The 11,850-nt window shown below is 41.0% G+C and overlaps 2 protein-coding genes and 1 long non-coding RNA gene across 4 annotated transcripts in view; 2 read left to right on the forward strand and 1 right to left on the reverse strand.

The window, feature by feature from the left end:
• Positions 1–5,618, forward strand: part of Atf1 (activating transcription factor 1) — a gene marked incomplete at its 5' end in the record, with an annotated part of 36,238 nt that extends 30,620 nt beyond the window's left edge. For both annotated transcript variants that reach the window (XM_013508455.1, XM_013508456.1), the window contains 1 exon segment: positions 4,114–5,618. In XM_013508455.1, the coding sequence (XP_013363909.1) occupies positions 4,114–4,258 (145 nt within the window).
• A 3,690-nt stretch (positions 5,619–9,308) lies between these two features.
• On the reverse strand, positions 9,309–11,432 carry LOC106147363. The gene is made up of 2 exons (XR_001232215.1): positions 10,981–11,432; positions 9,309–9,876 (listed from the first exon to the last, which is right to left on the reverse strand). It is a non-coding gene; the product is annotated as an uncharacterized LOC106147363 (long non-coding RNA).
• A 357-nt stretch (positions 11,433–11,789) lies between these two features.
• Tmprss12 (transmembrane (C-terminal) protease, serine 12) overlaps positions 11,790–11,850 on the forward strand; it is a 26,435-nt gene continuing 26,374 nt past the window's right edge. Inside the window, exon 1 of the mRNA XM_013508443.1 lies at positions 11,790–11,848. Within this exon, the coding sequence (XP_013363897.1) occupies positions 11,790–11,848 (59 nt within the window). The remainder of the gene's footprint in view (positions 11,849–11,850) is intronic.

Consider the following 11,850-nt stretch of genomic DNA (forward strand, 5'->3'; position numbering starts at 1 on the left):
AAAAAAAAAAAAAATTAAGTCTGACCAGGGTTGTTGGTAAGAATTTGGACTACTGGAAGTCGTGTACTGCTAGGAGAGGGGAATTTGGTGCAGCCACAGAAATTGAGGCCTTACGCTTTGCACTGTTTGCCTGAATATGCTCTGTGATCAACACTTGCTCTGATGACTGAGAGGCTTTTGCGGGAAGTGTGTATAAGAATGTTTCTAGCAACAAAAGTCAGGAAACAACTTAAATATTCATTCATAATAAAATGAATACAAGCTGGGTGTGATGGCGTATGCCTGTAATCTCAGCATTTGGAAGGCTGAGGCAGGAGGATCACTGTGAATTTGAGGCCAGCCTGGGTTATATAGTGAGACCCTGTCTCAAAAAACAACAAAACAACAACCGTGAAAAGACACACAAAAATGAATACACAGATTGTGGCTGTATTTACATAATATAGTAGTGCTCATTTACAGCCAGTGAGTGTGACTTCAGCATGACTAGATCTTGGAAGAATAAAGTTAACTGAATAAAGCAAGTTCTAATACATGTGGTATTTTATAATTTTAGAAAGTAAATTATAGTAAAAATGATTTAGGGTTTAAACAAGCACTGGAAACATGAAAGAAAGGGATTGAAGCGAATAATCGCCTGTGGGTAGGAAGCAGGGGTGTGGAAACAGAAGTGGTGCAGAGGGCCAGTCAGCAGAGCAGTGGAGTTGGGTCTCCATGCCTTCCTCTTACTGTGCTTTGTCACTTACATCTGTACCATGGGCACTTTTTTGTGTGTATACTGTTTTATAGTAAAACAAAATATAAAAAGAACAGTCATTTTTAAGGAAATTTAGAAAGGCAATGTATTAGCTTTTTTTTTTTTTTAGTACTAGGAATCGAACTCAGGACCTTGTGCTTGCCAGGCAGGCGCTGTGCCACCGAGCTACATCCCTGGCCCTGTATTAGCTTTCTTCAAAGAAATCAAATCAGTAGGATGTATATATAGGAAGAGAGGAGGAGGGAGGGAAGAGAGGGAGATGAGATTTACTGCAGAAATTAGCTCGTAAGAGGGTGGAGGCTGATAATTTCCACCACATGTCCAATCTGCCGTCTGGAAAACCAGGAAAGCCAGTGATGTGTGATTCAGTCCAAGGCCAAAGGCTTATTTGGAAGAGGGCAGAGATGGGCGGTGGGGGAGAAGGGCACAGGGAAGGGTTTAAGTCCCAGAATGCAAAGGTCAGAAAACTGTGAGGACTGAAGTCTTGGCGTGGAATGGGGATGAAGCTCAGTGGCAGAGCACCTCTGCAAGGCCTTGGGTTTGATTGATGGTGCAGTGCCGTGTGCGTGCACATGCAGATGCACTGATCCCCTGGAAATTTACAGACAGTAATGTTTCATGTGCTATCTAGACAGCCCTTAACATACTTAGGTTGATAAGCAAAATCAACCATGTTTTTCTGCTATCATAAGTCTTAAAAATAATGGGGAATAAGAAAAAGTAATAATAATGGGAAGTAATGTTACATTTATATTAATAACAAAGAGATTTAGTAAATTTAATAGGAAAGGCATAGGATCCACATTTTAAAATCATTTTGAGAGTTTAAAGTGTCTAAACAAATAGAAAATATACTGTGTTCTTAGATGGAGGCAGTTCTTTCAAATTTCACATACAAATTTAATGTAGTTTCAAATTAAAATCTGTAAATCTTCATGGAATTAGACAATAAGCTGAACGTTCCCATGGAAAAAATAGGTATTAAAGAATGGTGAAGAAGCGGGCGTAGTGGCACACACCTGTTATCCCAGCGCTCAGGAGGCTGAGGCAGGAGGAGCTTTGTGAGTTCAAGACCAGCCTGGGCTACAAAGTGAGCTCCATCCCAGCCTGAACTGCATAGTGAGACCCTGTCTCAAAAAGACCAAAAAAATGGTGAAGAGTAGAAAGAAGAATAATTGTCTCACTAGGCACTGAAATATACTTTAAGCCATTGTAACTGGCTTGGTATTAGCAAAAGGATGGACAGTAACATTAGCAAACTAGACAGCGAGTCCAGAAATAGCTTTCTGTGCTAGTCAAGTGCACTTGTAAAGAATGATTTTATTTAACACGTGATGCCAACAAGCAGCTCCACACACACTAGAAGAAAATTAAGTTGGACACCTGTTTTATGCCATGTACAAAAGTAGTTCCTGGTGGATTTGAAGACCTTGTGAAAAGGAAGTGGAAAAGAAACAGTAAAAAACCTTTAAAATTTAAAGAGAAATACAAGCTGGGAATGGTGGTATATACCTGTAATCCTAGCTACCCAACAGGCCAGACTGGGCAATTTAGTGAGATTGTGGCTCAAAAAAATTGTAAAAAGAGCTGGGGATGCAGTTCAGTGTCAAGTCGTCCCTAGGCTTCAGCAGCAGCACTGGTAGGAGCGGGGTGGAGAGAGCGGGAGGGAGGGGGAGAAGGAGTGAATACAGCGTATGCTCAAGCAAAAGAAAGGCTAAACGAGGGGCAGCATATAAAAGTATCACAGGTGATCTTGGCAGTGGTGAGAGACCTAACTGAAAGATGGGCCAAATATGATTACGGTAGACCTAAAGTTCTAGTTCTGCATGACAAAAGGTACCATTAACAAACTTACAAATAGCAGTCTTAACTGGGAAGAATATTTGCAACATATAAAGAACTGTAGAGACTTTTGTAAATAAATGAATTTAAAAGAGAAGGACAAATACAAATGGCCCTGTGAATATGGGATTATACCAGACTTCGTGCATAACTTAGGGAAATCTAAATTAAAGCAAGAAGGTACAGTTTTTGAGCCACAGCAGCAGGTCTTCCTTTCTGCTGATGGGCGTGTGCATTGGGTCCCCGATACTCTGTATTTAATACGTATGCTGCTGAAGCAAGCACATTCCTCATGTTCTGGAGCCGGTTTGGCATTGTCTCTTGATTTTAAGTGAATATGGCTTATGAAGCCTGCAAGAGATACACATGACAAAGGTCACAGATAGAATATTCATTAGAAGCCACTTAAAAGTCTGGAAGGGAAAAGTTAAACTATAATATGTTAACATTGTAGATTTTCTGTGTACTAACATAGAAACACCGTCAAAACTGTTTAAACCAAGATAATATCTACTTTATTTTTCTACATATATTTTATAAATCAAAATAGGTACAACTTATGTGTGACTTCACAGAAATGTCCTAAGAGGTCATTCATAGAATTGTGTGCTCAAGCACTGCTACAATTCTAAAGTTAACCAGAGGACTTACAAGTTTCATTTTCATATTTATTCAAGAGAAGTTAGCTTATATATAAGAATATGCATAGCAGCTAACTCGAGAAACAGACCAAGAGCATGAATAAACAGTTGTGGTTTTATCCACGCAATAGAATATGTCCAACAATATTAAGGAATAAACCACCACACAGCACCGTGGATGAACCTTGAAAACATGCTGGGTAAAAGATGACAGATACAGGAGTGTAGACTGAATGACAGTGGTACATGAAGCTAGAACAGGAAAAACTTCTCTGTATTATAAAAATCAAAATAATAGCTGCTCGGGAGTGGAGTGAGCAGGAAAGGGACGAGGGAGCTTTCTGGGGCAGTGGAACAGTTCTGTTGCCACAGGGGATGGGTGAGTTGGGTGACACACATTGCCAGAGCTGCTCCGTACTGAAGATCTGTGCATTTCAATGAACGGAGATAGTTCCGTACTTTCCTGAGTGGGGGACGGGGAGGGGAGATGACCAGAAAAAATTATTTAAGTACATTTACTATTTAAAGAACATGGCTGGGCGTTGCGGTGCACACATGCCTGTAATCCCAGCACTCTGGGAGGCTGAGCCAGGAGGATCTTTGCAAGTTCGAGACCAGCCTGGGCTACAAAGTAAGCTCAAGGCTAGCCTGAGCTGCATAGCGAGATCTTGTCTCAAAAAGACAAAAACAAACAAAAAAACAGAGCAAAAATAAAGAATGTGGCCAGGGATGTAGCTTAGTAACACAGCACCTCCCTGGCAAGTGTGAGGTCTTGAGTTCGATTTCTGGTACTAAAATTAAAAAAAAAAAAAGGATAAAATAAAAAGAATGTGAAGTTTAACGTGGTTTTTTTCTTTTAATTTTTATATTTAGAGAAGCTGCTCGAGAATGTCGTAGAAAGAAGAAAGAATATGTGAAATGCCTGGAAAATCGAGTTGCAGTCCTGGAAAATCAAAATAAAACTCTAATAGAAGAGTTAAAAACTTTGAAGGATCTTTATTCTCATAAAAGTGTTTGATTCTTTAAAAAGAGTATTTTTGTGGACTTGTCTAAAAATTAGATGGATTTCTTTGTAGTGGAGTTTTATAAATTAAAAGGTCAAAAGTGAAGCTAATTTCTGTGTAGGCTTTTGCAATGCAAAGACGTCTTATCCACGAGATTTGGTGACAGGATACCATGGAAAGTGACCTCAAGGGAGCTACTGGCACAACTGGAAGCTTTGTAAAAATTAAACAGAAGAAGCAAGAAATGAACTTTCAACAATTTAAACATCTGACTGGTCTTCAGTCCAAAACTGGCAGAGAAGTCATCAATACAAATTCAGTAGATAGAAACTTCAAAAATAAATCAGTTTCCCCTATAGGTTTGCATTTCTGTTTCCTGAAATTTACCTTTTTCGTGTGTGTGTGTGTGTGTGTGTGTGTGTGTGTGTGTGTGTGTTGTTTCTACCAATAAATTCTAAATTACAAATTAAAAGAAAACCTGATACAATATGAAGTATATAAATTATGTGTTCTGATTATGTATACTTGTTTATCAGATCTTCTAAATGGGTTTTTAAAAGTTTGTTGGACTTCAGATGATTTTTTGAGACCGGGTTAACTATTTTTTGAGGTCTTGTACTAAAAGGCATCTAAGGTACTAGAATGTGGTGATTTTGTAACGTTTTTTATCAGAATGAAAAGAGCACTGTTTAAAAGTTTGATACTTTTAAATACTTTGGTTTTAGTTTATTCTGGTAAGGGTGAATTTTCTTTTTACAAAAATATAATAAATTGGTTTTTTGATTTTATATCCTATATGCAGTTTAATACCCATTACTTACTCTGTTGTGCTTTAATAGAATGAAATGTTTACAGGCCCTTAAAATATTTTTTAAAAGACCGTCTCAAGATTGCATACCAAAGGTTTTCCAAGAGGATTTTATAATCAATTTAATGTAAAGTTTATCAGGTTCTAAAATAGTACAATTATTAAGGCAACTTTATGTTAGAGACTATTTTGTAATGCAGTGAATGGTACCTTTATAAGAAAAGCAACTGCCAATATATTTTTATAGCTGATCTTTATAAATTCTAATGTTGAGTTTTTAATGATTATTTTAAATGTTTATATAGTTTGTTAAGTGAAGAAGATTTTGCATCTCAAAGTATCAGTTTTATATTATGGGAAGTGAAGTTTTCAGATTAGCTAATATTTGAACTGTACATTTTATATGCAGTTTACCTAAAGTTCAAAATGCTGTCAGTACACCAGTGTTTCACCTCTGTACTCTTTAATTTGTATACACTTTGAAATTGTACTGCAAAACTATTGTGTGCTTCTTATATAATACGTTTCATATTGTTGTCAATGAAATTAAAGAACATTTGATAAAAGTTTGCTGAATACAGTATAAAATGTAGTGCTATATTGACAAGCTCGCTGACAGCCATTCTCAATTACATTAACTAGCATTCTAGTTTTAAAGTGAGGACAAATTTACAATCCTGGTGTATACAGCCTGCTTTAAAGGGGGTATTTTTCTATTCTGATTCAGTCTAAACCAGTTATAAACTAAGCTAAAATTTCTGTTCTACAAATACTTAGGACATTGTTTGAGAGCCTGTTATGCAGAAGCATTTACCTAACTGATAAATTTGTTATTGATCCTCCTGGTAGAATTGTTCTATTTTAAAATGAGACTCCACCGATTAGGCAGCAGTTTTTTAAAAAATTTGATCACGTATCATGTTTAAAATCAGAATCTCAAACTTGTTTCCTGTTAGGCCTGAAGAATATGAGGTCTGGGCCCCGGTTTTACATTGAGGGAGTTTTAACAGATGGCATATTGGGTGGGTGTTGGGCATGGCTGCCGCACTGGTCTACTTCACCCTATAAACACAGCCGAGTGGCCAGCAGCGCCCTGCAGGCTTGGGGCCGAGCCTCGCTTGGTGGACCCTTTTCCTCCGGCTGTGTGAGACAGCCGGCTTCCCACTGCTCGCTATAAATGACATGTTCTGGAATCAATGTGGAGCTCACCACATTTTTAATAAGAATTTGTGTCGGGAGTGTAGTCTAAACATGAAATCAGATTTCAAAGTGGAGACCAGACTTGCCTAGTTTACATAATGTTATATTCTATGAAAATACTGCTCGTGAACACATCCAGGGTGTATAAGATGCACTTGTTATTGGGCAGTCTGAAGAACTGGCATTAGAGCTTTGGGAATTTGTTTAATCTTTCAGTAGTTACTAGCTTGAAGTTACAAGGTTAAACCTGCATTTTTCTCCATATACTTAGGAGAGATGCTGAGATCCGTGTTAGGGTTTAGAATTGTGTCATCTGCTGGGATGGCGCATATCTCCCAGCAGTTGGGAGGCTGAGGCAGGAGGATTGCCACGACCTCGAGGCCAGCCTGAACTACATAGCAAGGCCCTATCTCCTTTGTACCCTTACAATGTCATCCACTGTCATAAAAAGTTTTGTTTTCAATATTTAAACTGTAAAAGGACACCTACATTGAGGTGGTAGAACCCAAAAGGTTTCCCTATATGTACATACCTACCATTTATTGAGAGCTTACTATGCACCAAAAACTGATGACAACCCTGAGATGTGTGTGTACGGTGTGTATGCACTGAGGACAGACACCAGGACCTTCACACTGAGCTGCGTCTCCAGCCCTTTTACTTCTTGTCTTTGAGACGGTCTCACAACGCAGTTCAGGCTGGCCTTGGACTGACTTTATAGCCCAGGTTGGCCTCATACTCGCAGTGATCCTTCTGCCTCAGCTTCCTGAGTGCTGGGATTACAGGGGTGTGCCACCACGCTTGGCCGGCCCTTTTTATTTTTGAGATAGGGTCTCCCTAAGTTGCCCAGGCTGGGTGGGAACTTAAGAGTTCTGCTTCACCCTCCTACGGTACAGTGATTACAGGAATTTGGATCTTAGTGTCCTCTTTGTGATCAGTAGTTACCTAAGGGTATGTGAGCATTCCTAAGGATTTGAGAATTAAATGCAATCTAACCACTCAACAAACAGTACACCCTCCCCAACACAACTGCAGGGTGCTTCTCTTCCACCCTCAGTCTCTGGCTCACAGAAATACTTCATCATTGTTAAATGCATTCAGGTCAGAGTTCAGACTAAGTTACACAGAGCTTTGACATTGCCTGAATTCACACCATAATAAAACATTCCGACCTAGGTCTGATCAACCTCAAAGTTTGTGAGTTGTTTGCTTGGTTTTTGTTTTTTAATGCTGGGTCTCACCCTTTTGTCCAGTCTGGCCTTGAACTCAGTCTTCCTGTCTCACCCTCAAGCAGGTGGGATTGCAGGTGTGGACCACTGTACCTGAATTTTGTGGTTTTACCCATCACAGTGTATCTGTGTCTTTTTTTTTTTTTGACAGGGCTTCACTATGCAGTTCAGGCTGGCCTTTAACTCACCTTGTAGCCCATGCTGGCCTTGAATTTACATCAATCTTCCTGCCTCAGCCTCCTGAGTGCTGGGATCACAGGTGTGTGCCACCATGCCTGGTTGCATCTTCTTTCTTCCCTGGGTGTTGAGTCTGAAAAGCTTTGTTCCACTCCATTTTATGAAATTCTTATACAAGATTTTAGAAGTTCTCTTTAAATATGTCCCCTACGCCTGCCTGGCAAGAGCAAGGTCGTGAGTTCGATTCCCAGTACCGAAATCCCCCCACCCCAAGATATATATATATATATATGTCCACTAGATGGCAACCCCCCATATTTAAAAATCACAGTTTTACAAACAAAAATAGTTAATAATCTTTGTACACTCGCCACTCAGGATAATGTTAATATATATATTTTTTTTTAGGATAATGTTAATATTTTGTTATCTTAGAATCTAAAGAAAAATGCACTGATAGGTGGGTCGCCACCATCCTTTGCCTAGTCCCATTTCCTTCCCTAAGGGGGAAACGACACAAATTTAGTGTGGACCCAGTCTGTGTTTTTAAATATAAAAACAGGTATTTATAAGTAATCCATGATTGCAGTATTTTTTTGGCAGTTTGTAAGTGGCCCCTTAATGTACCATTCTATAAATGAAGACTCAAGTAGATCAAAGAGAACTTCATGGAGTTTTTAGTTATGGTAATTATTTTGGAAAAATCAAAGCATTTTTTTCCAACTCAGAATTCTTGGAATTTAATATCACATTTGGAAAAAATGAGTGTCAAAATTTAATTCAGGGGGCTGGGGATTTAGCTCAGCGGCACAGCGCCTGCCTGGCAAGCGTGAGGTCGTGAGTTCGATTCCCAGTACCGGAAAAACAAACATTTAATTCAGAAAACATGTAAATAACACTCAGGCTAAGTTTATACAACATTACACAAAAACTGCCGTAGGGGCCAGGGGTATAGCTCCGCGGCGCAGCACTTGCCTGGCAAGTACAAGGTCCTGAGTTCCATCCCTGGTACCAAAAAAAACCCAAAAAAACCAAAAAACTGCCTTAGACTTTCTAGCAAGGAATTATTGACGATGAAACAAAAGACCATATCACTTCTTTGTTCACTGCTGAAGTCTGAGATAAGAAATCAAATACAATTACTGTGAGTTTGTTGTGTTCAAACAACTGTTTTAAGTATGAACCATCTTTTACCAGCTCAACTTCTACTTGGGAGATGACAAAATACTAAAGGGCCTTCTTCCTTTCACTGTATCATCGCATAGAGTAATATACCTAGAATCCTATTCCCTGTAAAAACATATGCAGCAAAGACAAAAATAAACAAGTGGGATAAACAGCCCAAAATAAGATCATAGAAATAAATCTGTATGTATCAGCAATCACAGTAAATGTAAACACAGACTGGGAATTTAAGTCAAAAATTGTCATCTTGACCTAGGAAACAAAACCAGGTATATGTTGTTTATAAGAAGTAAATCTAGGGGCTGGGGATTTAGCTCAGCGGCAAAGCGCCTGCCTGGCAGGCAAGCGCAAGGTCGTTGAGTTCGATTCCTACTACCGGAAGAAAAATGAAAAACAAAAAAAAACCCAAACCAACAAGAAGTAAATCTAAAATACAAGGAAATAGGAAGATTGAAGATTTGGTACTTTAAGGAAAAGCATGAAAAAAGTTTTATTAGTGAAGTCCTATCCAAAAGAAAGCTGGCATAGCTAGATTTACATTGAACAAAGTGGATTTTAAAGTATAAAAATTAGAACAAAGATGGTCACTATAAAGTGATAGAAGATTCAATTAACCTGAGGATAAAATGCATCCAGATTTAAATGCACCTAATAGAAAGTGAAGATGTTAGACAAAATTCAGAAATGAAAAATTCAGTCTTAGATTTTTAACATAATTTACAACAGATAGAGAAAATCATCAGAGAGATACAGGTTTGAATAATTAACAAATTTGACCTAACACGCTGAACTTCATCAACTGTGAGCCGCCACTGACAGTAAGGTACACTAGTATTTTAAGCACCACCAGGAAAGAAAAAACACCGGCACGGTGCACACATCATCTCCAAATGAAAGGTTTCCTTCCAAAGGCCGTTGGTGCAGCTCTTCTAGGCTTGGTTCCCGACAACTCCCGTGATAACTGAGCTCAGCAGTTCCTCCTGAGGGTGAGCACACGCTCCGTTTCTCCTCCCAGGGTTATTTTCCAGAGTATCTGCAGAAGCAGGAATCTGTTTCTTGTCGGCCTTTAAGTGCAGCTTGCGACTTGTTTCTCCCGTCCCTACTTCCCAGCCCTTGGCTGGGACTCGGCCCTGGGCCTTTGCTCGCGTTCCCACATGTCCTCATCATGTTCTCTGCCGACTCACTTCCATTTAATGCTGCCCACCGTGTCCCCCTCGGAGGGACGGTACGAGCAAGGTGGACATCCTTTTACTGCTACTTTTATTCCCCACCATGTGACCAACCTCCCAGACTACCACAGGCCACATCATTCCCTTATACCTGGAGGTTTGGAGTTAACAGGGCAAAACACAGCCTAACTCCAGGTAAGAATGACAAAACCAGCTGCGCGTGGTGGCGCACACCTGTCATCCCTGCACTGGGGAGGGTGAGGCAGGAGGATTCCGGCAAGCTTGAGGCCAGCCTGGGCAACATAGTGAGTTGAAGACCAGCCTGAACTACATGCAGCGGTACTGTCTCAGAAAGGCAGGGGACAAAACAATTGAAAATCAAATATTAGACATCATTCTTAAAAATTCTGGGTTTATATTCAAGGAAAATTATTCAGTGATACTAAAGCACAGCAAGGCAGCTTTATTTGGGACCATTAATATAGATGTACAGCCCGGTATGAAAGTGGACGCCTGTCGTCCCAGCTCTCCAAGAGCCCGACTCAGGAAGATGACAAGTTCAAGAGCAGTCTGGGCAGCTCAGTAAGACTTTGCCTGAAAATATAACTGAAGGGGCTAGGGACATAGCTCGGCGCTCCGAGTTCAACGCCCAGCACCATCCCAAAAAAGGGGAGGGGAGGAAAGAGGAAAAAAGAAGAGGTCAAGGAAGGGCTGAGGACTATAGGTCAGCAGAGGAGAGTTCACCCAGCTTTAAGGAGCCCGGGGCTAGATCTCCAGCACGCCCACCTCCAAAACAAAATTGTAAAATGTAGGAAGCAGGGGGTTGAGATTTTGAAGTAGGGAGAGATTGGACTCAACTGCAAATACAGCATGAGCAAGTGGAAACTGATGGGGAAAGGAAGGATGATCAGTGGATGGAGTATCACTCAGAGAACATCAGGAATAGCAGCGACGGTGGCTACACTCACCTACCAGGTTTCCGGATGGAGACATCACCTGGCAGGCAGTCGCAGCGCGGCCAATCAGGTGTCAGGGCGGGAAACTCAAGCAGACAGCAGGCTTCACAGGAAAGGGCACAGACTATGCTGCAAAATCCAGTCATCTCAGTTTGCGTTGAGTAAAGACTCTGTCAAGCGGCTACAGCGAGGCTGTCATAGACGACTTTTTCGCTCAGGCCTGGCTTACTGTCCTGTTGTCGGGTTGCCTCTTTCCTGCCTTCCTTTACACAGTAACAGATTTCTATTTTGCGTTATACACTGTTATAAAGCAGGCTCCAGTGTGATGTAGCGCGCGCATGCGCGAGTCAGGGTGTAGTGACCACCGGTCAGCCTCAGCCCTCAACTTTGTACTGTAGCTCTTTTTTTTTGTTTGTTTTTCTGGTACTGGGAATCGAACTCACGACGTTGCGCTTGCCAGGCAGGCGCTGTGCCGCTGAGCTAAATTCCTAGCCCCTACTGTAGCTCCTTAAATCTGATTTTTTTTTTTTGGCGGGGGGTGGATCTTTTTGAGACAGGGTCTCTCTATGCAGTTCAGGCTGGCCTTGACTCACTTTGTAGCCCAGGCTGGTCTCGAACTCTCAACGGTCCTCCTGCCTCAGCCTCCTGAGTGCTGAGATAACAAGCGTGCGGCACCACGCCAGCTCTTAAATCTGATTTTGTCATTCCCCCAGAGTTGATGGGCTCAAGGCAGGCTACTTTAAAGCTAGTAAGAGACGGACCTGCAGCACAGAAACTGCAGTTTCTTTTCTGCGGCCTTTGATGCCAACTTCTGCGCCTGCATGCCAGGCGTTGCCCTCCCCGCCCGCCCGTGCACGCCGCTGCTCCTGCAAGCCTCCGGGC

Source organism: Chinchilla lanigera, unplaced genomic scaffold (genome assembly GCF_000276665.1).
Source record: "Chinchilla lanigera isolate Chin_1 unplaced genomic scaffold, ChiLan1.0 scaffold00146, whole genome shotgun sequence".
In the NCBI taxonomy this organism is placed as follows: Eukaryota; Metazoa; Chordata; class Mammalia; order Rodentia; family Chinchillidae; genus Chinchilla; species Chinchilla lanigera.